The 27,220-nt window shown below is 38.5% G+C and overlaps 1 protein-coding gene across 1 annotated transcript; it reads left to right on the plus strand.

Moving 5' to 3' along the window:
* On the plus strand, positions 1 to 27,057 carry themis2 (thymocyte selection associated family member 2). Its single transcript, XM_062064370.1, has 7 exons — positions 1 to 77; positions 7,156 to 7,281; positions 7,349 to 7,489; positions 14,951 to 15,361; positions 25,251 to 26,371; positions 26,469 to 26,592; positions 26,660 to 27,057. Exons 1-7 carry the CDS (start codon positions 32 to 34, stop codon positions 26,752 to 26,754), a joined length of 2,064 nt encoding a protein of 687 aa, XP_061920354.1. The 5' UTR covers positions 1 to 31; the 3' UTR covers positions 26,755 to 27,057.
* The last annotated feature ends 163 nt before the right edge of the window (positions 27,058 to 27,220 follow it).

Consider the following 27,220-nt stretch of genomic DNA (forward strand, 5'->3'; position numbering starts at 1 on the left):
CAAAGAAGGTGTTCAGCGTTTTCCTGCTCAAATGAGCGGACTGTTGAAAATAGGAATCGGGGGATTACTTTTCACAAGTAAGATTTAACATTAACGTACTATTGGTTGTGTTTTGTGAAAAGAATATTAGCACAGAGTTGAGAAGGAGCAAAGATCTTCCATAGTACTGAACAGGTGGGACCAAATCATTGTTTTGCAAGTCATAGTTTCGAGTCCTTTCAAGTCCTTTTAACCACAGACTAATATATTTACACAGATTGTGTATGCTTTTAAAACGCTGTATTTATTTATTAAAACAAGTGCATTTGAAATTGCAGGGAAAAAAATAGTGCTGACATTGCACTTCATAATAGCACTATTAACCAGTCATTTTAAACATTTAACTCATTCCTTTACAGAATAAACACATTTGATAAAACAAGTGCAACTGTACTTATTTGCACAAAAGTGTTAACATTGTATTTCCACGGCATATTGCATTGTAACTAGTTCCACAGCAGTTTCTATTCTGTTCTTACCTTATCTCATTGATCTCATCTCATACTGTATGTGTGTTGATGTGTGCGTACACACGAAAGGATCATTTATTATTTTACATATATCATTGTTTTTATTGTATTATTTTGCACTTTGACAATGGAAATTTCAGGTAATTATATTTTTTTTGTTGTTGAGGGTTTTAAATAACAATTTCTCTCATCATTACTATTAATAATAATAATTGCTTAGATGTATTTAGTACCTTTCAGTCAAAGCGCTTCACAGCGATGAATTGAATGGTTCAGTTCAGTTTATTTGGATCATGCATATAGGATACAATGTAATGCATCACACAGTTCCAGTTGTTTCATTGCAGCATGTCCGAAAAGGAGTAGGAAGAAGCTGAGCTTATTTAATCCTAGCTCTTTTCATACCATAGCAATTTTATCCCATTTCCTTGTTCATGCAGGAAATACTGTAACAGAACAGTGAACAAATAAATAATAAATAAATAATATGGCATAGTAAACATACAAATATTAAATACGTAAATAATTTTTGTCTCAATACATTTTTTTTTTAAAAAGGACAAAAATAGGGTTCAATATGTTCATCATAATTCTTGTTCTGTGTACTTTGTGAACATTTGTAGTTTGAACACTCTCTTAAACTGAATCATATTGGTGCTTTGTTGGATTTATTTGGTTAATCCGTTCCCTAATGTAATTCCACATACTGATATGCTAAAGGTTTTAAGTGTTGCACGAGCATACAAATGTTTTAAATTAGATTTAACCTCTAAGGTTATATTTCTCCTCTTTTGCTGAGAAGAATTGTTGTACATTCTTGGCTAGCGGGTTATAGTTTGCTTTGTACATCATTTTAGCGGTTTGCAAATGCACCAAAATCGTTGAATTTCAATAATTGTAATTTAATAACTGAAAGGGTTTGTATGTTCTCTATATCCAACATTATGTATTGTTCTTACCATGCAGTCTAATTTTTTGTTGTTTTGTTTTGCATGTTCCTCAAAAGGCTATTTTATGTATCATTTACTTTAAAAAAAAATGAATTAAAGGACCGTATCCCACATTATTTGTGGCCATTTCTGAACTGAATCGCAAGATGGATCACATCATGGAGAAGCTTGAAAAGGAAAAATTGAATATGAGAGCAGCCAGCATGGACGAATAGAACAGACAAGGCATTGTATTGTCTGCTCGCGGAAAACAAACATCCTAATCTACGATTTGACTCCCTCGAATGGCCTTGACGCTGTGAACAACAGGACCAGGCTGTTCTGAAAACACCACAGAGGACACCTCAATGATGGACGCTTTTGACCTCCCTCCCTCCTCAACGACACCTGGAGTCAAACTTTTGCTTGCATGCAGAACGTCCCCAGTCTATGAACATTACATCATCACACCCAAGACAATGGGCACATACACCCCCTCCCCCCTCCCCCACCCCACGCCTTCACCACCGTTTTTTTCCCCTCGGGGTGATGGTCGGCTGGCAGCGCTTCATGGCAGCAGTCGACCTCCAGGGGCCCAACTCCCCGCCCTTCTGTTGCGAGTTGTCGTGATTAAATGCAACATGTTTATGTGTGCTTGGCATGGAGGTTTTTCCCCCCTCCAGACTAGGCCCCCTTAGGAGCCCAGTCAAGATTGTATTTTTTTACTCATCTTCTTCCCCAGCGTTTTACCTTTTTCTTATCTTTTACGGGGCGCCTGTGGCGACCCTTCAGCGTTCCTGTTCTGTAACCCTGTACACTGTTTGTTTGTCGCATCTTGAACGGGTTTGTGCTTAAACCAAAGTTCCGTTGTACTTGTGCAATGACAATAAAGTCCTATCCTATCCTATTATGTATTATTCTAATTGATCTTTTTTGTGACACAGTTAGTGAATGAAGCGCACATTTGTAGTTGTTTACCCATATTTCTACACAACAACTCAGATATGGTAACACTAGCGAGATTTTTGGTCTAGAACATGTTCTGCTTTATTCATTATTGATGTGTTCCTAGCTACTTTATGTTGTATATTTTTTTACATGAGATTTCCAATTCATTTGATCACCGATTATTACACCCAAAAATGTGTTTTCTTTTGGTGGTTAATATTACTTGTACCATCATTGCCACTCTAATTTATCAATATTCATTCACAATTGAAGTTAAAAAGTGGCTTTGGAGCAATCAAAGCTGCTCACACGGTCAATAAGGTGGCCACTATGTTTGACACATCAACTTAATGTGTATTATATTTACCCATGAGAGCATTTTTGTTGTAAATTGTAAGGTGTGTCCTGTTAAAATCATGCTTGTTTTTACAAATGATGACAGATGTGAACAAGAGCATGTATTGTCTTTGTGTGATGATGTAAACGAGGTGTGGTTGTATTGTATGTTAAGTACACTGCAAAAAGTCAGTGTTCAAAAACAAGAAAAAAAAATACAAAAATGAGGGGTATTTTATTTGAACTAAGCAAAATTATCTGCCAATAGAACAAGAAAATTCGGCTTGTCAAGACTTTCCAAAACTAGTAACATTAGCTAACCTCAATGAACCCAAAAATACCTTCAAATAAGTATATTCTCACTAATAACAAGTGTACTACTATATGAGTACGTATTTTCTATTGTTTCATGTAAAATAAAACAGCAAAGTCCATTTGGCTGTCATCTGTTTTAATTATGAGACACAATTGTGTCAAAATCATGATTTTTTTTTTCTTCATGCTTGAAGTAAGAAATGATGACTTTAAAAAAGTAGTTTTCTACTTGTGAGTGTTGATGACACAACAGTTGATATTCTAGTTTCAAGCATGTTTTACTCAATATAGCTCATCAAATCTCAGCAACAAGCTGTAATATCTTACTGACATCATTTAGGAGCAAAACACTTAAAACAAGTAAAACACTCTAACATAAAATCTGCTTAGTGAGAAGAATGATCTTATCAGACAGAAAATAAGCAAATATCACCCTTATTTGAGATATTTCATTTTAGTTAGATTTCAGTTTTTGCAGTGTATGCTGCAAAAAGTCAGTGTTCAAAAACAAGAAACAAAAATACAAAAATGAGGGGTATTTTACTTGAACTAAGCAAAATTATCTGCCAATAGAACAACAAATTTCAGCTTGTCAAGACTTTCCAAAACAAGTCAAATTAGCTAACCTCAATGAACCCCAAAATAGCTTCAAATAAGTATATTCTCACTAATAACAAGTGCACTTTTCTTGGTAGAAAAAAGAGACATTTTTGCTCAATATGTTGAAAAATATTCTTAAATGAAGTAAATGCTAGTGCCATTATCTTGACATAATGATATGCGCTCGGCATCATGATTTTTTAAAATAAATAAATACAATCTGCTTAGTGAGAAGAATGATCTTATCAGACAGAAAATAAGCAAATATCACCTTATTTGACATATTTCATCTCACTTACATTTCACTTTTTGCAGTGTATGTGTCCATGAAAGGACATTTTATGACTTTTCTTAATTTGATGACATGCTATAGTATGATTTTATTGTCATCATTTTATTGCATGATTTTTGTATCCCTTTAATTTAGGCAGCCAGGGACTGCAGATGGAAATGAGCGATTTAGCTATAATCTGGTACAAAACTTATGTCTTTGAGCTTAATGTTTCTGCACTGCAAAAAGTGAAATCTAAGTAAGACTAAATATGTCAAATAAGGCTGATATTTGCTTATTTTCTGTCTGATAAGATCATTCTTCTCACTAAGCAGATTTTATGTTAGATTGTTTTACTTGTTTTAAGTGTTTTGGTCCTAAATGATGTCAGTAAGATATTACAGCTTGTTGCTGAGATTTGATGAGCTATATTGAGTAAAACATGCTTGAAACTAGAATATCAACTGTTGTGTCATCAACACTCACAAGTAGAAAACTACTTTTTTAAAGTAATAATTCCTTATTTCAAGCATGAAAACAAAAATCATGATTTTGACACAATTGTGTGCCAAATGGACTTTGCTGTTTTATTTTCAATGAAACAATAGAAAATATGTACTCATATAGTAGTACAGTTGGCACAGTACATTAAACTGACAGTTAATATTTAAACATTTAACATTTCAAACAATTTTGAACAGAAATAGTTCATGCACATTCAGATATATTCTTCAAAATTACAATAAAACATTTTTTTGTCCGGGGGCCGGGCTGTATATATGCGCACTAATTGACTGAAAGAGCACGCACTTGACGCGATGATGTCATGTTATCCATGGAAAAATGCATTTTTAGACAATATGATTTGCCTGAGCAGCTAGGAGACCCCGAGAGTAACAAGCGCTTGCCTTGTTGCCTTTCCATTAAGAACAATAAACTAGTTTTTAGTATAAGTTTGCTGGTTTCAAGAAATGTAATGCCGAGCGCATATCATTATGTCAAGATAATGGCACTAGCATTTACTTCATTTAAGAATATTTTTCAACATATTGAGCAAAAAGGTCTCTTTTTGCTAGACACCAACATCTATTTAATAATACCACCTTAACATTTGACAACCAAACAATTAAACAAGGAGACTCGGTAAAGAATCTGGGTATTATCTTCGACCCAACTCTCTCGTTTGAGTCACACATTAAGAGTGTTACTAAAACGGCCTTCTTTCATCTCCGTAATATCGCTAAAATTCGTTCCATCTTGTCCACTAGCGACGCTGAGATCATTATTCATGCGTTCGTTATGTCTCGTCTCGATTACTGTAACGTATTATTTTCGGGCCTCCCTATGTCTAGCATTAAAAGATTACAGTTGGTACAAAATGCGGCTGCTAGACTTTTGACAAAAACAAGAAAGTTTGATCATATTACGCCTATACTGGCTCACTTGCACTGGCTTCCTGTGCACTTAAGATGCGACTTTAAGGTTTTACTACTTACGTATAAAATATTACACGGTTTAGCTCCAGCCTATCTCGCCGATTGTATTGTACCATATGTCCCGACAAGAAATCTGCGTTCAAAGAACTCCGGCTTATTAGTGATTCCCAGAGCCAAAAAAAAGTCTGCGGGCTATAGAGCGTTTTCTATTCGGGCTCCAGTACTCTGGAATGCCCTCCCGGTAAAAGTTAGAGATGCTACCTCAGTAGAAGCATTTAAGTCCCATCTTAAAACTCATTTGTATAATCTAGCCTTTAAATAGACCCCCCCTTTTTTAGACCAGTTGATCTGCCGTTTCTTTTCTTCTCTCCTCTTCTCCCCTGTCCCTTGCGAGGGGGAGTTGCATAGGTCCGGTGGCCATGGATGAAGTGCTGGCTGTCCAGAGCCGGGACCCCGGGTGGACCACTAGCCTGTGCATCGGTTGGGGACATCTCTGCGCTGCTGACCCGTCTCCGCTCGGGATGGTTTCCTGTTGGCCCCGCTGTGGACTGGACTCCCGCTGATGTGTTGGATCCACTGTGGACTGGACTTTCACAATGTTATGTCAGACCCACTCGACATCCGTTGCTTTCGGTCTCCCCTAGAGGGGGGGGGGGTTACCCACATATGCGGTCCTCTCCAAGGTTTCTCATAGTCATTCACCGACGTCCCACTGGGGTGAGTTTTTCCTTGCCCGTATGTGGGCTCTGTACCGAGGATGTCGTTGTGGCTTGTACAGCCCTTTGAGACACTTGTGATTTAGGGCTATATAAATAAACATTGATTGATTGATTTTTTTTCTACCAAGAAAAGTGCACTTGTTATTAGTGAGAATATACTTATTTGAAGGTATTTTTGGGTTCATTGAAGTTAGCTGATTTGACTTGTTTTGGAAAGTCTTGACAAGCCAAATTTTCTTGTTCTATTGGCAGATAATTTTGCTTAGTTCAAATAAAATACCCCTCATTTTTGTATTTTTTTTTCTTGTTTTTGAACACTGACTTTTTGCAGTGTAGCTGAGATTTGATGAGCTATATTGAGTAAAACATGCTTGAAACTAGAATATCAACTGTTGTGTCATCAACACTCACAAGTATAAAACTACTTTTTTAAAGTCATCATTTCTTACTTCAAGCATGAAAAAAAAAATCATGATGCCGAGCGCATATCATTATGTCAAGATAATGGCACTAGCATTTACTTATTTAAGAATATTTTTCAACATATTGAGCAAAAAGATCTTTTTTTTTTTCTACCAAGAAAAGTGCACTTGTTATTAGTGAGAATATACTTATTTGAAGGTATTTTTGGGGTTTATTGAGGTTAGCTAATTTGACTTGTTTTGGAAAGTCTTGACAAGCCACATTTTCTTGTTCTATTGGCAGATAATTTTGCTTAGTTCAAGTAAAATACCCCTAATTTTTGTATTTTTTTCCCTTGTTTTTGAACACTGACTTTTTGCAGTGTGTGCATTGTCCCTTCAAATAAAGACTAAACTAAAATATAGATTGAAAAAATAAAAAATATAAATTCACAACAAATCACACTAAAACTACAAGTATCCATTTTACAGTTAACTACAGTGTTTACATGCAGAATGAGTTAGTCGTGTTCTTGTTTTTGCACCGCTTGCATCTCACCGTGCACTTTATGTTGTGTGTTGTGTATGCAAGCTTTGTGCAGAAGCATCAGGACTTCCTCCCTTTGTGGTTTTGGTATGACAGGCACTCCACCTTCACGTTCACGGTTCTGCACGCTTCATTCTCCTTCAGCCTGCCCTTCAGCTCGCACAGCCATGGCAGACAGCGGCGTCTTACCTCTCCAGCAGTACATGGCGTCACTGGACAGCGCTCGTCTGCCCAGAATCCTGCAGGTCTGCTCGGGCGTGTACTTCCAAGGTAGGTCTTTGTGGAGGGACAAAAAGGGCCACCGTCAGAGTTCCTCACATGTCGTCCTTGTTTTAAGAGTCTATCTATGAGATCTTGGGGAACGAGGTGTGCTTTTCCACCGGGGACGTCATCAAGGTCACCGGCTTTGAACTCTTGTCCGTCTCCTGCGAAGACGTCAGCAGCAAGGAGACGTTTGAGCTGCCCATCAACCACACAGGTGCTCCCTGTCTTTTAACCTTTTGGACACAACTTTTACACTATAGAGGAGCTCGGGGCCAACTTACTGTAAATGTTAACACCAAATTTCAACCTTAATAATAATAATAATAATAATAATAGATGTTATTTGTAAAAAGCACTTTGCATTGAGTAAACAATCTCAAAGGGCTACAACAGGGGTCACCAACACGGTGCCCGCGGGCACCAGGTAGCCCGTAAGGACCAGATGAGTAGCCCGCTGGCCTGTTCTAAAAATAGCTCAAATAGCAGCACTTACCAGTGAGCTGCCTCTATTTTAAAAAATTTTTTTATTTACTAGCAAGCTGGTCTCGCTTTGCTCGACATTTTTAATTCTAAGAGAGACAAAACTCAAATAGAATTTGAAAATCCAAGAAAATATTTTAAAGACTTGGTCTTCACTTGTTTAAATAAATTCATAAATTTTTTTACTTTGCTTCTTATAACTTTCAGAAAGACAATTTTAGAGAAAAAATACAACCTTAAAAATGATTTTAGGATTTTTAAACACATATACCTTTTTACCTTTTAAATTCCTTCCTCTTCTTTCCTGACAATTTAAATCAATGTTCAAGTAAATGTATTGTTTTTATTGTAAAGAATAATCAATACATTTTTATTTAATTCTTAATTTTAGCTTCTGTTTTTTCGACGAAGAACATTTGTGAAATATTTCTTCAAACTTATGATTAAAATTCAAAAAAAATTATTCTGGCAAATCTAGAAAATCTGTAGAATCAAATTTAAATCTTATTTCAAAGTCTTTTGAATTTCTTTTAAAATTTTTGTTTTGTAAAATCTAGAAGAAATAATGATTTGTCTTTGTACAGCCCTTTGAGACACTTGTGATTTAGGGCTATATAAATAAACATTGATTGATTGATTGATTTGTTAGAAATATAGCTTGGTCCAATTTGTTATATATTCTAACAAAGTGCAGATTGGATTTTAACCTATTTAAAACATGTCTTCAAAATCCTAAAATGAATCTTAATCAGGAAAAATGACTAATGATGTTCCATAATTTTTTTTTTTTTTTTTTTCAAAAAGATTCGAATTAGCTAGTTTTTCTCTTCTTTTTTTCGGTTGAATTTTGAATTTTAAAGAGTCGAAATTGAAGATAAACTATGTTTCAAAATTTAATTGTCATTTTTTTTCGTGTTTTCTCCTCTTTTAAACCGTTCAATCAAGTGTAAATATCATTAATTATTAATTGTTGGAGCCAAAATTCCTTATTTGTTTATATTGTTTTTGTTTTTATTTTCTCTAATTGATTGTTGGGTTCAGCATGATGAATTTCCTTTGCGGCAGATTGCTCCGCCCACTTCCTGTTAAGAACCAGGAAGTGTTGACAGGGATGGGACTGTTGCCATGGTGTGGTTACCATGGTAGTCTCCTATAAATTGGGTTCAGGTGTGAGCATGGGAGGGCGATTGGAGGACAAACAGTTTTCGACCGTGGTCGTGGTCGTGTTCGTGTTTGTGACGTGACGTGTCGTGTCTTGCCGTGACAATGCTGTGACAATGTGCCATTCAAAGTTAGCATACTTTATGTTATATAACTTACATTTGATTTAATTTAGATAGCTGGAATAAACGGATTGTCATATCCAAACACAGTTCTACAGTACTGGACATTCTATCATTTACACGCGTCAAACTGGTCAACACAGTCGCCCTCGGTACCAGCCCAAAGGTAAGGGCTGTACATTAATAATAACATAGAGTTAAAGGTAAATTGAGCAAATTGGCTATTTCTGGCAATTTATTGAAGTGTGTATCAAACTGGTAGCCCTTCGTATTAATCACTACCCAAGAAGTAGCTCTTGCTTTCAAAAAGATTGGTGACCCCTGGGCTACAGTGTATTAAAAAAATTAAAATATAATAAAAAAATAATAATAATAAAAACTAGAACAGCCAAATAGCTATAGCTAGTATGCATATATCCCCCAAAAAAGGTTTAAAAAAAAAAAAAAGGGTTTTTAAGCCTTTTTTAAAAGCATCCACAGTCTGTGGTGTACTCAGGTGGTCAGGGAGAGCGTTCCACAGACTGGGAGCCCGGTCTCCCATTGTTCGTAGCTTTGTCTTCGGAGGTTAGCCTGTCCAGAGCGGAGGTGTCGTGTGGAGGATTTGGGGGGGGTGAGTAGTTCTTTGAGGTAGGGGGGGGGGGGGGGGGGGCATTTCCATGGAGGCACTGGTGGGTTAGTAGGGAGACTTTGAATTCAATCCAGAGTGGAATCTTATTCAATGATTACAGTGTTAAATGAAATGAAACAAAAATACATCCAAATTATTAAATACAAACAGAATAAAGTGAATATAATCAAATAAAATATATATACATTTAATAATAAATATTTTATAATATATATGTTTTTCAGATTTTATCTGCCTCGCAAACACCTGGAAATATGTGTCAGTAAAGTACTTCATATTTTCTCACTAAATGTAATTGATTTTTTTCATTTTGACAGAAAAAATATATGCACTGCTTGAAATTGCATAACTTTTTAACTTTATAGTATCCAATATTGCAACAAATATTACAGTATATTATCATACTTTCTCTAAATAAAAATACTTCACTTTACAGCAAACTACCCATCAAATGAATTAAAACGACAATAAATGTTACGTTGCTCTTTACAGCATATTACTGTAAATTGAAAAAAAAAACTACTACTGTTTTTTTGCGTTAAAATTCTGTTGACTGAGCTGCCAGTTTTTGACCGTAAAATCTACGGTTGTTGTTTTTAACGGTGTATTACTGGAAATGGAAAAATGGTACATTTGTTTTTACGGTAGAAAAACTGGTAGCTAAGTTGCCAGAATAAAAATTGAACTTGTAGTGTTTTTCCAATTCACAATATAATGTTGTAAAAACGTCAATTTAACAGTAAAATTCTGGCAACTAAACTGCCAGCTTTTTCCCGTAAAACCCCCCTCCAAAAAACAGTGGTACTGTTTTTCCATTTACCGTAAAATGTTGTAAAAAACAAACAAAATTTTACTGTAAAATTTTGTAAATGTTAATTTTTTACTGTAAAATGGACAGTCTACTTAAATGAATTAATATAATTAATACTGAAATCCAGAGGCAAATGTATACATTATTCACTGTTACAAGTGGCAGCTCTAACTGCCATGTGGCCCTCAATGAAAACCACTTTGACATCCCGGAACTAAACTGTCAAAAGAATTAAAGACCGAATGAAAACACAGCTTCACCACTTTAGTTATCATTGTTGCGCTTTAAAGGGGAACTGCACTTTTTTTTGGGAATTTTGCCTTTTGATTCCAGTCACTATGATAGACATGACGACGGATGTATTTTTATATACTTTGTTTTGCATCCTAACTCGTAAATAAACGTAAATAAGAGTCCACTTACACCGGAGAAGATGGGAGGTCCTCTATTTCGTCCGTAAAATGTTTAAAAAAAAAAAAAGCTCCAGCAATACTTCGTGACATGAATATTAACCAAGTATTAGTGATATTGTTATTATAAGCACTAACTCAGACAAACTATTTATAGCAGCACATCCATCACAAGCTTGTGTGTTTATTTCTACTTCCTCGCTCTCTGGAAGTTTATTGTAGACCATGAAACATGCCTGCCACCTGGATAGTAGAAGGATGAGAACATATTCCCACAAGTTGGTACATTTTGAATGAGTCATTCTTCATCTAAATGGGAATATATGAACACCCGAGCAGTCGGCATCCTAATGACAGCAGACATTGTACAGTAAGGGATGTTTTATTATTTTGGTTGGCTCTCATGAAGTCTGCAGTGAGTAATAATCAGTCATGCTGAAAATGAAGCTAGTCGTGATGCTTTTTTTTTTTATAATTAATGCTTAAAATGATCAAAATACGTAAATATTAAATGTTATTAGGACCCTATTGTATTTGTAGCGTTTTATTATTATACCGCCGCCTCTTTGAGCTGTAATTTGACCCCCTTAACATGCTTCAAAACTCACCAAATTGGACACACACATCAGGACTGGCAAAAATTGCGATCTAATCAAAAAACCAAACCCCAAAACTCAAAATTGCGCTCTAGCGCCCCCTAGGAAGAAAACAGACAAAACTGCCTCTAACCCCCAGTAGGAATGTCGTAGAGACATGAAACAAAAACCTCTATGTAGGTCTCACTTAGACCTAGATTTCATACACTGACAACCCCCAGCAAAAATCAACAGGAAGTTTGCAATTCCCCCTTCAAAACAAAAGTTGTTATTATTATTATACCGCCGCCTCTTTGAGCTGCAATTTGACCCCCTTAACATGCTTCAAAACTCACCAAATTGGACACACACATCAGGACTGGCAAAAATTGCGATCTAATCAAAAAACCAAACCCCAAAACTCAAAATTGCGCTCTAGCGCCCCCTAGGAAGAAAACAGACAAAACTGCCTCTAACCCCCAGTAGGAATGTCGTAGAGACATGAAACAAAAACCTCTATGTAGGTCTCACTTAGACCTAGATTTCATACACTGACAACCCCCAGCAAAAATCAACAGGAAGTTTGCAATTCCCCCTTCAAAACAAAAGTTGTTATTATTATTATACCGCCGCCTCTTTGAGCTGCAATTTGACCCCCTTAACATGCTTCAAAACTCACCAAATTGGAAACACACATCAGGACTGGCGAAAATTGCGATCTAATTTAAAAAAACCAAACCCCAAAACTCAAAATTGCGCTCTAGCGCCCCCTAGGAAGAAAACAGACAAAACTGCCTCTAACTCCCAGTAGGAATGTCGTAGAGACATGAAACAAAAACCTCTATGTAGGTCTCACTTAGACCTAGATTTCATACACTGACAACCCCCAGCAAAAATCAACAGGAAGTTTGCAATTCCCCCTTCAAAACAAAAGTTGTTATTATTATTATACCGCCGCCTCTTTGAGCTGCAATTTGACCCCCTTAACATGCTTCAAAACTCACCAAATTGGACACACACATCAGGACTGGCAAAAATTGCGATCTAATCAAAAAACCAAACCCCAAAACTCAAAATTGCGCTCTAGCGCCCCCTAGGAAGAAAACAGACAAAACTGCCTCTAACCCCCAGTAGGAATGTCGTAGAGACATGAAACAAAAACCTCTATGTAGGTCTCACTTAGACCTAGATTTCATACACTGACAACCCCCAGCAAAAATCAACAGGAAGTTTGCAATTCCCCCTTCAAAACAAAAGTTGTTATTATTATTATACCGCCGCCTCTTTGAGCTGCAATTTGACCCCCTTAACATGCTTCAAAACTCACCAAATTGGAAACACACATCAGGACTGGCGAAAATTGCGATCTAATTTAAAAAAACCAAACCCCAAAACTCAAAATTGCGCTCTAGCGCCCCCTAGGAAGAAAACAGACAAAACTGCCTCTAACTCCCAGTAGGAATGTCGTAGAGACATGAAACAAAAACCTCTATGTAGGTCTCACTTAGACCTAGATTTCATACTGACAACCCCCAGTAAAAATCAACAGGAAGTTTGCAGTTCCCCCTTCAAAACAAAAGTTGAGTAAAAACAGTCACATTTTTTCAAACATTATCTCCTCTGAGCGTGTTTGTCGTGTCGGCTTCAAATCAGCACAGGAGAGAGATTGAACCCTTCTGATTAAAAGTTGATGAAAGAGTTTTAATTACTGCTCCGGTTTGGATTTTATGAGCCTTCAGTCGGTCCCGTCCATCGCTGCTTGCAGCTTTAATTATACTGTATATGTTACTACATTACATATATACTTATATCATGTATATAAAACCTCAACGGAGGTGTTTAGATGTGTTTTAAAGGGTTTTATAGGCAGAATACAGCGGCTCCCGTAGGCTCCGTTGTAAGCGGATTTTTGATCGCATATTTTTCAATATTTTGAATGAAGTAAAATAAGAAATACATGTATTCTTGTCTTACATAAGGATTGTGAATGCTAGGCAAAATTCCAAGAAAAAGTGCAGTTCCAAAGGAGTCCAGGGCCCATAAAAAAAATAACACTAAATTATTCATCTTACTTTTCATTTTAATCTAATGTAATAATGACAGTGCTAAAATAAATATAAATGTATCAATTAAAATAAAAAAATAATAAAAATAAAAATGAATACATATACAAACTAAATGTATTAACTTATTTTTTTTGTTCAATATATATGTTTCTTCAATAAACTCCCAATACAATTAAAGTGCAAATGAAGATACACCTCCAACCCTTTAGTCATCATTTTTGCACCTAAGAAACTTCTCTCTGACTTTAGCTGCAGGCTTCTTCTGTTTGTTTGAGATTGTCATTACTGCCACAAGTGGTGGAAAAGGGTATTACAATTGAGGACCGCTGCGGCCCATACGGACCACAGCTGAGAAACTGATATTTTTTTAGTGGCGCTCTGGGGCAGAGATTTCTAAACTTTTTGACTTTGGGGCCCAGATTTTCCACTACAGGGTCCAGGGCCCATTAAAAAAAATAACACTAAATTATTAACCATTTTACTCTTGATTTTAATCTTATGTAATAATTACAGTGCTAAAATAAATATAAATGTATCAATAAAAAAACAAATAATTAAAATAAAAATGAATACATGTACAAACAAAATGTATGGTATGCTGCTAGGATCCTGATGAGAGTGCGGAAATACGACCATATCACACCAATTCTCAAATCCCTTCACTGGCTTCCTGTTCCACTCAAAATTGAATACAAAGACTCCCCACTAACCCACCAGTGCCTCCATGGTAATGCCCCCCTCTACCTCAAAGAACTGCTCACCCCCAAATCCTCCACACCACACCTCCGGACAGGCTAACCTCCTCCAACCTCCGAGGACAAAGCTACAAACAATGGGAGTCTGGGCTTTCTGCTCCGCCGCTCCCAGTCTGTGGAACGCTCTCCCTGACCACCTGAGGGCACCACAGACTGTGGATGCTTTTAAAAAAGGCTTAAAAACCCTTCTTTTTAAAAAAAAAGCCTCTTTTTTTTTTTTTTTTTTAGATATATGCATACTAGTTCTAGCTATTTGGCTGTTGTAGTTTTTATTTTTATTATCTTTTTATTATTTTTTTAATACACTGTAGCACTTTGAGGTTGTTTGCTCAATGTAAAGTGCTTTTTAAAAATAAAATATTATTATTACGTATTAATATTTTATTTTGTTCAATATATTTGTTTCTTAAATAAACTCCCATTAAAATTAAAGTGCAAATGAAAATACACCTTCAACCCTTTAGTCATAATTTTTGCGCTTAAGAAACTTCTCTACGACTTTAGCTCCAGACTTCTTCTGGTTGTTTGAGATTGTCATTACCGCCACAAGTGGTGGAAAAGGGTATTACAATTGAGGACCGCTGCGGCCCATACGGACCACAGCTGAGAAACATTTTAACCCTATGGTTAATAAATGCGGCCTTAGAACACTTTCTTTTCTCCCCAGGCTTGTTTAAGATCGTTCCTGAGGTGCGGCCCTACAGCACCATGGAGGAGCTGGTCAAGCTGAGGCCGGTGGACTTACAGTCCTCCCTCCCCGTCACCTTCACCAGCCGCTCCAAAGTGGCCCTGGGGGAGGTCACGCTGGGGGAGGGCGCGGTCTTGACCCTGCTGTCCGTGGAAGACGACCGGTGCAGGTGCCAAGTCCGAGGCCAGAGCGAGGCCTCGGCCGAGGCGTACGTGCCGCTGGCCACGCGCGGGGAGTTCTACGTGTGCGAGGGCGAGGAGTGCTTCACCCTCCGGGAGATCATGGCGTCGCCGTGTCTGCGCAGTCAAAGGTTCCGCTTCATCAACACCACCATGTGCCAGCGGACCCTCGTCCTCAGTCCCGTATTCCAGATGTGCGGCGTCATGAACTGTGAGAACACTTTTCTTACAGCACAATCTACAGCTTGTCTTATCAGAAACAATCACAACCTTAAAAGGAACTTTTGCATAATCAAATACAATTATTTTTTTAAAGTTTCTTTTAAAGGGGAACTGCACTTTTTAGGAACTTAGCCTATCATTCACAATCTTTTTTGGAAGACCAGAACACATTTTTTTGTTCATTATAACAAACATCCAAAAACCGTCATCTGGCAACCTGAATATGAACCAAATATTAGCAATATTGTTATTATAAGCACTAAAGTTAAGGGACTACTTTTTGCGGCGCATTTATCACAGAGAGAGTAAAAACTTGCGTGAAACTTATGATTAATTCTTCATCTAAACGAGAAGATATAAACATCCAATCAGTCGGCATCCCAGTGAGAGCAGACACTGTACAGTATGTGATGGTTTTATTATGTTTGTATTTATTGTTTAAGGGACTACTTTTAGCGGCGCATTCATCACAGAGAGAGGTAACTATCTTATGCTGCTATATTGGCAAGGCAAGGCAACTTTATTTATATAGCACGTTTACAACATTTTTTAAACTGGACCAAAGTGCTTTACAAGTTAAAAAGCTTGGAGCAAAAAAAACAACAACAACAAAAAACAAACAAAGAACATAAACAATGCATAAGCTAAACAAGATAGTGCAAAAGAAATACGGTGAAAGGGTTCGGATAAAAAGTAAAATTGGTTCAATATTCACATATTGAACCAATAAGCTGCTGCATCGCCTCTAAACTGGTGAAAGTTAATTCCAGATTATAAATCATGCCTCTCACCTGGGTAGTGGAAGGATGTGGACATAAACCGAGAAGTTGGTTGACATTCGACTTAGACCTAGAGATGGTGAGAAAGACACGAAAAAATGCTTGTAACTACCTACCATTTTTTAAAACTGGCGTGAAACTTATAATTCTTCATCTAAACGAGAAGATATAAACATCCCATCAGTCGGCATCCCGGTGAGCGCAGACATTGTGCAGTAAGCGATTGTTTTCTTATGTTCGTAGTTTGTATTTATTGTTTAAGGGACTACTTTTAGCGGCGCATTCATCACAGAGAGAGGTAACTCACTTATGCTGCTATATTGAACCAATAAGCTGCTGCATCGCCTCTAAACTGGTGAAAGTTAATTCCAGATTATAAATCATGCCTCTCACCTGGGTAGTGGAAGGATGTGGACATAAACCGAGAAGTTGGTCAACTTTGATATCCAACTTTGACCTAGAGATGGCGAAAAAGACACAAAAAAATGCTTGTAACTACCTACAATTTTTTTTTTACTTGCGTGAAACTTCTGATTAATTCTTCATCTAAACGAGAAGATATAAACATCCCATCAGTCGGCATCCCGGTGAGCGCAGACATTGTGCAGTAAGTGATTGCTTTATGTTCGTAGTTTGTATTTGTTGTTTAAGGGACTACTTTTAGCGGCACATTCATCACAAAGTGAGGTAACTCACTTATGCTGCTACATTGAGCAAAAAAAGATGCGTCCTGCACTGCACTCTAGTCCTTCACTCTCACGTTTCCTCATCCACAAATCTTTCATCCTGGCTCAAATTAATGGGGTAATCGTCGCTTTCTCGGTCTGAATGGCTCTCGCTGCTGGTGTAAACAATGTGGAAATGTGAGGAGCCTTTCAACCTGCGACGTCACGCTACTTCCGCTACAGGCAAGGCTTTTTTTTATCAGCGACCAAAAGTTGCGAACTTTATCGCCGATGTTCTCTACTAAATCCTTTCAGCAAAAATATGGCAATATCGCGAAATGATCAAGTATGACACATAGAACGGATCTGCTATCCCCGTTTAAATAAAAAAAAATTCATTTCAGTAGGCCTTTAAGGGACTACTTTTAGCGGCGCATTCATCACAGAGAGAGAGGTAATTAGCTTATGCCGCTATGTTGACGAATTGATTGAGATGTCGAAAGAGACACAAAAAAAATGCTTGTAACTACCTACCATTTTTGTTTTTTTAACTTGCGTGAAACCTATGATTAATTCTTCATCTAAACGAGAAGATATAAACATCCCAGTGAATGCAGACACTGTACAGTAAGTGATTGTTTATTATGTTCGTAGTTTGTATTTATTGTTTAGCACTTTGCAAATGCTACATGGTGCTAGAGTGCTTCACTAAAGCTGGATCTGTTTAGCACGCGGCTTCTAAAACTTGTAGCTCATCCTTCGTATATTCACGCACAAAAATATCAAGTTCTGGATCATCATTTTTCCCCAAATTAGTAGTTGTCGTCTCTCATTAAGTCTGCCATGTTTAGTCGTGTTGTTGTTGTGGAAGGAAACGGCGAAGGTTGTGATGCCTCTGTGAAATTAATGCACAAAAATGAGCAAAATAAGTCAATATTACATGTTATTATGAATGTGCCTGATACTACATTACATATGTACTTACAGTGCGTATATAAAAAGGTTGGAGCTTTTTTTAAGAGGCCTTTTTAGGCGGAATAGAGCGAATCTAATTACTTCCATTGTTAGATGACTTTTGCTAACATTTAATAATTAGAATGCATAAAAAAGAAAAACATATGCATGTCTTAACGCAAGGATTGTGAAGGAAAGGCAACGTTTTGAAAAAGTGCCGTGTCCAAGGTACTAGTAGCTGAGGTGGGTAGTAACGCTCTACATGAATCACTTTTTGGATAAATTGTACTTGTCAGAGTAGTTTTTAATACAACATAGTTTGTACTTTTACAGTAGTTGATTATTTTTGTGAAGGAAAAACATTACCAGTGTTTCCCACACATTCATTTATTTGTGGCGGCCCGCCACGAAAGAATTACGTCCACCACAAATTTAAAAAAAAAAAAAAAAAAATTTTTTTTTTTTTTTTTGGCCTGTCCAGCTTCTCAGGCAAATCATATAGTTGATGTAGATGCCCATATCAGCATCTACAAAAGAGAAGTGTAGGATACTTCTCTTGTTGCCTTATTTGTATATGACCACTACTGTTTTCTGTTTATTTGTTACTGACTGTGGCAGGACACCTCTGCCTCTGTTTCACTTTATGTTGCTGGTAAATAATATGCTTGTAGTAGTAGGCTAAAGTTAAATTATAAAGTATGCACTAATTAAAGGGGCAGAGCTTTAAGAGACATTTTAGCTTTTATAAGATATATTTTTTCTAAGAACCACAATTAATAAATATATTTCAGTGAATAACTTATTGTTCAAATCTGTATATAAATATGTACATAAAGTGTTGTAATTATATTGTAAAATGGATGGATGGACGTTTAAAACAAAACTGTTATTATTAATTAGTAAATATACATTTTTTGAGCCTTTTTAGAGAAAATCATATCATTGTAGTAAATTATACAAATTACGATATCTAATGATGTCATGGTGACCACGCCCATAGCCACGCCCCCACCACCACAGGTATCTTGGCAGTTTATGGGAAACACTGATTACTTTTACTCCGTTACATTGAGTTATTCTAATTTATATCATTTTATGGGCTGTCAAAGTTCAAGAGTTCATGCAATTCATCAGAACAAAATCGTAATAATCGTGCAGATTTATTACCACTAGGGATGTCCGATAATGGCTTTTTGCCGATATCCGAAATTCCGATATTGTCCAACTCTTTAATTACCGATATCAACCGATACCGATATCAACCGATATATGCAGTCGTGGAATTAACACATTATTATGCCTAATTTGGACAACCAGGTATGGTGAAGATAAGGTACTTTTAAAAAATAAAATAAAATAAGATAACTAAATTAAAAACATTTTCTTGAATAAAAAAGAAAGTAAAACAATTTAAAAACAGTTACATAGAAACAAGTAATGAATGAAAATGAGTACAATTAACTGTTAAAGGTTAGTACTATTAGTGGAGCAGCAGCACGCACAATCATGTGTGCTTACGGACTGTATCCCTTGCAGACTGTATTGATATATATTGATATATAATGTAGGAAGCAGAATATTGATAACGGAAAGAAATGGGGGGAGGGAGGTTTTTTGGGTTGGTGCACTAATTGTAAGTGTATCTTGTGTTTTTTATGTTGATTTAATTAAAAAAAACCAAAAAAAAAAACGATACAGATAATAAATATTATCGAACATCCCTAATTACCACCTTTAATTTTGACCACACATGCTCTTTTACCTTACCCGTGGATGGTTACCTAAAAATGGTTGTCAAGGTGTCAATGCCTGTACGCTGTGGCCTATTGGTCAGAGTGTCCGCCCTGAGATCGGTAGGTCGTGAGTTCAAACCCCGGCCGAGTCATACCAAAGACTATAAAAACGGGAGCCATTACCTCCCTGCTTGGCACTCAGCATCAAGGGTTGGAATTGGGGGTTAAATCACCAAAAAATGATTCCCGGGCGCGGGCACCGCTGCTGCTCACTGCTCCCCTCACCTCCTAGGGGCGGGGGGTGAACAAGGGGATGGGTCAAATGCAGAGGACAAATTTCACCACACTAGTGTGTGTGTGTGTGTGACAATCATTGGTACTTTAACTTTGAACTCGAATGCATATATGAGTGTAAAGCTGAGGCAGGAACCGCCGACATATCATGTGCTGTCATCTGTGTCGGCTTCGAAGAATTACACTTCCTAAAAAAAAACAAATTTCGGTAATTTTAGTGAGTAAGTGTTTTTTATGTAGCTGCGCATATGCCAACATAAGCCTTGTAATAATGTCCCGAGTGATTGTAAAATGTGCATTTGTTTTGCAGTACATGCTGTAGTATTGTCTGTTTGTGTCTCTCTCAAACACACACTAACTACAGTTGTAGTGCAAGTAAACACACACTAACTACAGTTGTAGTGCAAGTAAACACACACTAACTACAGTTGTAGTGCAAGTAAACACACACTAACTACAGTTGTAGTGCAAGTAAACACACACTAACTACAGTTGTGGTGCAAGTAAACACACACTAACTACAGTTGTAGTGCAAGTAAACACACACTAACTACAGTTGTAGTGCAAGTAAACACACACTAACTACAGTTGTAGTGCAAGTAAACACACACTAACTACAGTTGTAGTGCAAGTAAACACACACTAACTACAGTTGTAGTGCAAGTAAACACACACTAACTACAGTTGTAGTGCAAGTAAACACACACTAACTACAGTTGTAGTGCAAGTAAACACACACTAACTACAGTTGTAGTGCAAGTAAACACACACTAACTACAGTTGTAGTGCAAGTAAACACACACTAACTACAGTTGTAGTGCAAGTAAACACACACTAACTACAGTTGTGGTGCAAGTAAACACACACTAACTACAGTTGTAGTGCAAGTAAACACACACTAACTACAGTTGTGGTGCAAGTAAACACACACTAACTACAGTTGTAGTGCAAGTAAACACACACTAACTACAGTTGTAGTGCAAGTAAACACACACTAACTACAGTTGTAGTGCAAGTAAACACACACTAACTACAGTTGTAGTGCAAGTAAACACACACTAACTACAGTTGTAGTGCAAGTAAACACACACTAACTACAGTTGTGGTGCAAGTAAACACACACTAACTACAGTTGTAGTGCAAGTAAACACACACTAACTACAGTTGTAGTGCAAGTAAACACACACTAACTACAGTTGTAGTGCAAGTAAACACACACTAACTACAGTTGTAGTGCAAGTAAACACACTAACTACAGTTGTAGTGCAAGTAAACACACACTAACTACAGTTGTAGTGCAAGTAAACACACACTAACTACAGTTGTAGTGCAAGTAAACACACACTAACTACAGTTGTAGTGCAAGTAAACACACTAACTACAGTTGTAGTGCAAGTAAACACACACTAACTACAGTTGTAGTGCAAGTAAACACACACTAACTACAGTTGTAGTGCAAGTAAACACACTAACTACAGTTGTAGTGCAAGTAAACACACACTAACTACAGTTGTAGTGCAAGTACCATTAAAGGGGAACTGCACTTTTTTTTAAAAATGTTGCCTGTGGTTCACAATCTTAATGAAAGACATGACGACGCATGTATGTTTTTTTTAATGCATTCTAACTCGTAAATAAAAGTCCACTTAAAGCGTAGTCAAAGGGAGGTCCTATAATCCGACCACAAAACCCAATCAATAACAATACTCTATTTACATTTCGTGACTTGAATATTAACCAAGTATTAGCGATATTGTTATTATAAGTGCTAACGCAGACAAACTATTTATAGCGGCGCGGTGATCACAAGCCTGTGTACAATTTCAACATGATCGACTGGCGAGATGTTTCCTTCCTTCCTTCCTTTGCTCCCTGGAAGTTTATTGTACAAACCCCGTTTCCATATGAGTTGGGAAATGGTGTTAGATGTAAATATAAACGGAATACAATGATTTGCAAATCCTTTTCAAGCCATATTCAGTTGAATATGCTACAAAGACAACATATTTCATGTTCAAACTCATAAACATTTTTTTTTGTTGCAAATAATCATTAACTTTATAATTTGATGGCAGCAACACGTGACAAAGAAGTTGGGAAAGGTGGCAATAAATACTGATAAAGTTGAGGAATGCTCATCAAACACTTATTTGGAACATCCCACAGGTGAACAGGCTAATTGGGAACAGGTGGGTGCCATGATTGGCTATAAAAGTAGATTCCATGAAATGCTCAGTCATTCACAAACAAGGATGGGGCGAGGGTCACCACTTTGTCAACAAATGTGTGAACAAATTGTTGAACAGTTTAAGAACAACCTTTCTCAAGCAGCTATTGCAAGGAATTGAGGGATTTCACCATCTACGCTCCGTAATATCATCAAAGGGTTCAGAGAATGTGGAGAAATCACTGCAGGTAAGCAGCTAAGCCCGTGACCTTCCATCCCTCAGGCTGTACTGCATCAACAAGTGACATCAGTGTGTAAAGGATATCACCACATGGGCTCAGGAACACTTCAGAAACCCACTGTCAGTAACTACAGTTGGTCGCTACATCTGTAAGTGCAAGTTAAAACTCTCCTATGCAAGGTGAAAACCGTTTATCAACAACACCCAGAAACGCAGTCTGCTTCGCTGGGCCTGAGCTCATCTAAGATGATACAAAGTGGAAAAGTGTTCTGTGGTTTAACGAGTCCAAATTTCAAATTGTTTTTGGAAACTGTGGACGTCGTGTCCTCCGGACCAAAGAGGAAAAGAACCATCTGGATTGTTATAGGCGCAAAGTGTAAAAGTCAGCATGTGTGATGGTATGGGGGTGTATTAGTGGCCAAGACATGGGTAACTTACACATCTGTGAAGGCACCATTAATGCTGAAAGGTACATACAGCTTTTGGAGCAACATATGTTGCCATACAAGCAACGTTACCATGGACGCCCCTGCTTATTTCAGCAAGACAATGCCAAGCCACGTGTTACATCAACGTGGCTTCATAGTAAAAGAGTGCGGGTACTAGACTGGCCTGCCTGTAGTCCAGACCTGTCTCCCATTGAAAATGTGTGGCACCTGCAATGTGAGAAGGGAGACCCCCGGACTGTTGAACAACTTAAGCTGTACATCAAGCAAGAATGGGAAAGAATTCCACTTCAAAAATGTGTCTCCTCACTTCCCAAACCTTTACTGAGTGTTGTTCAAAGGAAAGGCCATGTAACACAGTGGTGAACATGCCCTTTCCCAACTACTTTAGCACGTGTTGCAGCCATGAAATTCTAAGTTAATTATTATTTGCAAAAAAAATAAAAAAGTTTATGAGTTTGAACATGAAATATGTTGTCTTTGTAGCATATTCAACTGAATATGGCTTGAAAAGGATTTGCAAATCATTGTATTCCGTTTATATTTACATCTAACACCATTTCCCAACTCAGATGGAAACGGGGTTTGTAGATCATAAATCATGCCTCTCACCTGGATAGTAGAAGGAAGTGTCCTGGGCGTGACGTTAAAGTGCATCCAGCAGTGGAGGCTCCTCTATGGGGTCTTGGGGCACTAGGAGGTTAACTAGGAGGTTAACCCCTTTACTACTGTTACCCCAGGTTGCCCTTGGCCTAGTACCTGACTGCCCCCTAGCCAGGGATACGGTGAAGACCTCAATGGTGGAGCAGGCGGAAGACAGTAGATTTAAGAATTACCACAACGGCTGCGATGGCGGAAGAAGGCTGCAGCAGAAAAGGGTCCCCAGTCGTCTTGGACTCCATGCCAATGGACCCTGACTCGATTCTGTCAAGGATGGTGTGGTGACTGTCAGTGCACCAGTCTCCCCACGTTAAACTAAGTCACGCACAGGCATCCTCCATAAAGGGATACACCCCCTACTAGGAGGATCGTCATACTCGTTCGAGTGACCGCCGATGAATGATGATGAGTAGAAGGATGATGACGTGTTGGTACACTTTGACAGCCAATTCAGACCCGGCAATGGCGAGGACTATGTTAGCATTTAAGCAAGCTAGCAATTAACATGCTAGCTGCTTCTCGAGAAAATGAGCGGTATCACAGGGAGTTTTTCAGAGTGAGGTAATCGGTCACGGTTTTACGATAATTTCGAGTGATAATACGTAATTTTATGGCCTTTTTCATCATTATAACGGTAATCCTTGCATCCCCAATCCCTTACCTTAAAGGCCTACTGAAACCCACTATTACCGGCCACGCAGTCTGATAGTTTATATATCAATGATGAAATCTTAACATTGCAACACATGCCAATACGGCCGGGTTAACTTATAAAGTGACATTTTAAACTTCCCAGGAAACTTCCGCTTGAAAACGTTGCGGTATGATGACGTATGTGCGTGACGTCACGAGGTCAAGGGTAGTGTTTGGACCCAATTCAAATACTTGTTTTCTTCGACAAAATCCCACAGTATTCTGGACATCTGTGTTGGTGAATCTTTTGCAATTTGTTTAATGGACAATGGAGGCTGCAAATAAGAAAGTTGTAGGTGGGATCGGTGGAGCGGCGGACTACAGCAACACCAACACCAGGAGGTTGTGTGGTGTTTTGAGCAGGATAGCAGACGCACTACAGTGAGTAAGCCCGCCGCCGCATCTAAGTTAGCTTCTGTTTTTTTAGCTTTGCCAAGCTGAATATTATTAATCGTGTATTTACATGTTCATGGTTTAATAGTATTGTTGATCTTCTGTCTATCCATCCAGTCAGGGTTTTTTTAAATTTAGTTTCTATCTGCATTTGAGACTGATGCCATCACGTTGGCTACGTAGCTAGGTTAGCTTCTATTTTTTTTAGCTTCGAAAAGCTGAATATTATTAATCGTGTATTTACATGTTCATGGTTTAATAGTATTTTTGATCTTCTGTCTATCCATCCAGTCAGGGTTTTTTAAATTTAGTTTCTATCTGCATTTGAGACTTCTATGCTATCACGTTGGCTACATAGTTAGGTTAGCTTCTATTTTTTTAGCTTCGAAAAGCTGAATATTATTAATCGTGTATTTACATGTTCATGGTTTAATAGTATTTTTGATCTTCTGTCTATCCATCCAGTCAGGTTTTTTATTTATTTAGTTTCTATCTGCATTTGAGACTGCTATGCTATCACGTTGGCTACGTTGCTAGGTTAGCTTCTATTTTTTTAGCTTCGCAAAGCTGAATATTATTAATCGTGTATTTACATGTTCAGTCACTGTGAATGTCCATTTCGCGTTCTCGACTCTCATTTTCAAGAGGATATAGTATCTGAGGTGGTTTAAAAGACAAATCTGTGATCTACAATAGAAAAAGGAGAGAGTGTGGAATCCAATGAGCCAGCTTGTACCTAAGTTACGGTCAGAGCGAAAAAAGATACGTCCATCACTGCCTCTCAAGTCCTTCACTGTAACGTTCCTCATCTACGAATCTTTCATCCTTGGTTTTCCTCCCATCCTGTGCACAGTGAGGAAGAACGTGCTGAGGTTCTCGTCCAGCTTAGAGGTGGACGTGGTGGACATCACCGACGTGTGCAAGGAGGTCAACTTTGTCTCCCCTCTCAGTCTCACGGAAGTCCATTCCCAGCCTGAAGAATCCTTCCCGGTCGTCGTGGAGGTCCTGGAGGGGCCAGAGAAGCTTCCTATGTTGAATTGCGAATGGCTGCGGCTTCTCCAGAAGGAGACTCTGTTGATTTTCCACAGAAAGAGAACCTCAGCAATGTTCATGATGTCCAGCGTGAAAAGCCAAAAGTCGCAGCAGTACTTTCTGGTCTCGAAACAGTACGGTGGACAATTCCGTAGGCGTCCCAGAGGGTTCGATTCTGCCTACGAGATCCACGCGGCCAGCTCTTCACAAACATCAGGGTTGAGGCTGTTGGTCACGAGGAACTGTGAGGAAGTTGAGGAGGAAGGACTTCCTGGGCTCAATGTCGGGGAGCAGCTGGAGGTGGTTGGCTGTCAAGAAGTCCAGCTTCCATGCGGACAAACTGAGAGGCGGTCGGTGGAAGCTCTCGTTTGCAGGCGCCTCCAAGATGTGGATGAAGCAGATGAGGACGATGAAGTTTTCCTGCCTTTGTACATGCAAGGACACTTTGTGGAGGTACTCAGCGACAACAAAAAGTACAAACTGCAAGACTTGGACAGGTTGTTCAAGTTGCCGCTGGATGTTAAAGCCGTGAGTCGGGATCCGGAGCTGGTGGCCGACCCTCTTGTGGGCTTTAACTGTCTCCGCATAGAGGGGGCCACGCTGGAGCCCACCATATTGGCGAGCTTGTTGCACAAGCCGGAGCTCTGCTTTGAGATCCCCGTCCAGAGGATATCCATGTCCGTCTGTAAAACCCAGCACGCCCTCCCGTGGGCCGCAGACCAGACCCCCGAGTGCCGCGTGGAGAGTGTTACCGAGGTGACGGACAGGTTCTTATACCAGTTCCATAAAGAGAGCATGACGAGTGCAAGACCTCCGCCCAGACCCCCAAAAGGAAGTCTGTCTGACTTGACCACAAGGCCGCCGAAAGCGACTCAAAGCACGCCAAGCAAAAAGTTTGGTAGCTTGACCTTAAGAAGCAAAAGCTTTTCACTGCCGCCACCAGTAAGTATGTCTCACCATGAGAACCAGACACATCCCTTCCACATGCTGTTGTGGCTAACACTGCATTCATAATCACACACATTTCACTTCCTCTTAGGCTTTCCGACCAACTATCGCAGACAAACAGCTGCCAGCCACACCGCGCAGGTACTCGGCAGCTCAGACCCTGCCTGCAAGGGCACTGCCCAACACTTACTCAAAGCAGGGCACTCTGGTTGAAGGTGAGGACAACCTATCCTCTTAGGGTTACCGATATTGTGCAGTGTTACAGTGTTGTTCTCTTCGCAGAGTCACCAGAGCACACGGCAGAAGACTACGAGCAAGTTGAGGACCTGATCGCGGGGATCCTAAATAAAGTCCAGAAGAATGCGGCTGCCAACTGACAACGCAGTGCCGAAACATTTTTTGTGCAAGAATAATTACACACAAAACTGGAGCTCTTAGCTAAAAACTGCAATTCTGCTGAGAAAATCAATAAAAGACGGACATGTTGGATAACACATCGCAGAATATCTTAGCAAACCACAGATGCCATACAACGACAGTGGAACCTCGATTTACAAACCCCGCTATTTGCGAACTTTACGGTTTGCAAACCTTTAGATTGAGACAAATTTATCCGTGTACGATCGCTTCATTCTAAGGCTGGGTGGTAAACCGGTATTACACTAAATACTGGTATATTTTAGAAAGCGGTATATATTTATAAATGATAAATGGGTTATACTTGTATAGCGCTTTTCTACCTTCAAGGTACTCAAAGCGCTTTGACAGTATTTCCATTCACACACACATTCACACACACATTCACACACACATTCACACACACATTCACACACACATTCACAC

Source organism: Entelurus aequoreus, linkage group LG11, assembly GCF_033978785.1.
Source record: "Entelurus aequoreus isolate RoL-2023_Sb linkage group LG11, RoL_Eaeq_v1.1, whole genome shotgun sequence".
Taxonomy (NCBI): domain Eukaryota; kingdom Metazoa; phylum Chordata; class Actinopteri; order Syngnathiformes; family Syngnathidae; genus Entelurus; species Entelurus aequoreus.